Source organism: Temnothorax curvispinosus, unplaced genomic scaffold (assembly GCF_003070985.1).
Source record: "Temnothorax curvispinosus isolate PA1 unplaced genomic scaffold, ASM307098v1 QBEX01006657.1, whole genome shotgun sequence".
NCBI lineage: Eukaryota > Metazoa > Arthropoda > Insecta > Hymenoptera > Formicidae > Temnothorax > Temnothorax curvispinosus.
This window is the reverse complement of record NW_020216437.1, coordinates 2,119,096-2,120,845: the sequence shown is the minus strand read 5'-3', so window position 1 is coordinate 2,120,845 and position 1,750 is coordinate 2,119,096. Positions and strand designations below refer to the sequence as shown.

General features: G+C 41.2%; 1 protein-coding gene across 1 annotated transcript; it reads left to right on the top strand.

The window, feature by feature from the left end:
• Positions 1 to 1,750, top strand: LOC112456116 (CDK-activating kinase assembly factor MAT1). Its single transcript, XM_025018438.1, has 3 exons — positions 1 to 8; positions 108 to 231; positions 322 to 1,750. Exons 2-3 carry the CDS (start codon positions 108 to 110, stop codon positions 1,164 to 1,166), a joined length of 969 nt encoding a protein of 322 aa, XP_024874206.1. The 5' UTR covers positions 1 to 8; the 3' UTR covers positions 1,167 to 1,750.

Sequence of the window (1,750 nt, the reverse complement as noted above, 5' to 3'; positions counted from 1 at the left end):
CTGCCAAGGTAAGTTACGATTCATTGCATTTGCGCATAACCCGTTCTAAGCTAAAGAGACGTCTTGTTAAATCTCATATTTATCTTAATCTTTCTTTCGTCTCGAAGATGGATGATCAAGCGTGTCCACGGTGTAAAACCACCAAGTATCGGAATCCGTCGTTGAAGATGATGGTGAACGTCTGCGGTCACGCATTGTGCGAGAGCTGCGTGGACCTGCTCTTTCTGAAAGGTTGGTTTTTTGATTCCACTATTTATTGTTTACTACATTTAATTTGGAGGGGAGCGCGATTTCAATGATGCTTACGATTGATTTGTTCAGGCTCCGGATCCTGTCCAGAATGCAAGATTCCACTGAGGAGAGCAAACTTCAGAGTTCAAATGTTCGAGGATTCTATGGTGGAGAAGGAAGTGAACATAAGGAAGCGTATATTGCGAGATTTTAACAAAAGGGAAGAAGACTTTGCCTCATTAAGGGAATATAACGATTATCTGGAAGAAATTGAGACAATAATATACAACCTGGCCAATAACATCGACGTAATTGAAACGAACAAGCAGATAGAGCAGTATAAGAAGGACAACAAGGAGCAAATAGCGAAGAGTAAATCTAAGCTCGGCAGAAGCGAGTACGAGCTGGAGGAGATGATAGAATTGGAGAAGCAGAAGGAGGAGGAGAGGAGGCTGGAGCTTGCGAAGGAGGAGGTCGAGGCGAAGAAGAAAAAGATTCGCGAGAAGGAGGCTCTGATCGACGAGCTGACGTTCTCCGACGCGAATGCTAAGAATATCGTGGAGTCGTTCGCTTCCGCGATACAGACCCAGAAGAAGGAGGCGAAGGCCGCCGTATCTCCCGCCGTTAGGGCGACTCAGTTTAGCACGGGAATTAAATTTGGCAATCAGGCAAATCAGAACTACTCGGTGCCAAAGGTAGAAGAAGGACCCCTCTATTCTTACACGCCTATCCGACAGCAGATAGAAGGGCCGTCGCCGCCTAACTGGCGGGAGCTCCAGGCTCGCGGATACGTTTCGCATATACGAAACGAGTGTCAGGTCGATAGAGCGGGTGGATTTAGAGCGCACGTCGCGTGCCTGCGAGCGTTGCAGGAAGCGATGGCCGGTTTGTATCACAACCCATCGCAACGACAAGCGGAATTCGGGGCTGTATGACCACGCAAGACATTTTCGAACAACCCATGTGATATATCCCTGTTTGTTTTGACTTTTTAATGACACTAAATTGCTGCTTTAATTAACTAATCGAAAAAATAATTATTATTTTTGTTCGTCACATGAGTTGTCAATGTCAGTGTCGGAGTTTGTCCATGCGGTGAGAGTGCCTTGAGTGTAAATTGATGCGTATATGACATTTATAGCTCAAATTACCAAAGCACTTCTATCAGAGAGATGACTTTTTGCTCTGTTAAATGTATGTATATATATATATGTATATTGCTCACTTATAAGATAATTTTACTGTTTATATTAGTTAAAATAAATACTGTATCGTTATATTTAGATTGATGTGGATTGCTTTTTGCGATCAAAAGTTTTTCTGAACACATTATACTACGCTTAACGAAACGCGATGTAAAATTAACATTGTTACTGGCGTCAAAATATTGTGTAATATATTGTATATTACATAATATATAATTCTGCAAAGAAGAAAATATATACATTTTTGTGATTTGTATGTCGATGTTGTTTGATGATCATCCATTTATAAATATATTTAAAATTATTTGTAATAA

Bases quoted from the DNA above. Each gene is read 5' to 3' on its own strand.
- LOC112456116 (XM_025018438.1), top strand. From the start codon at position 108: ATGGATGATCAAGCGTGTCCACGGTGTAAAACCACCAAGTATCGGAAT. The intron at 232-321 runs GTTGGTTTTTTG...TGATTTGTTCAG, and splicing joins GGACCTGCTCTTTCTGAAAG to GCTCCGGATCCTGTCCAGAA.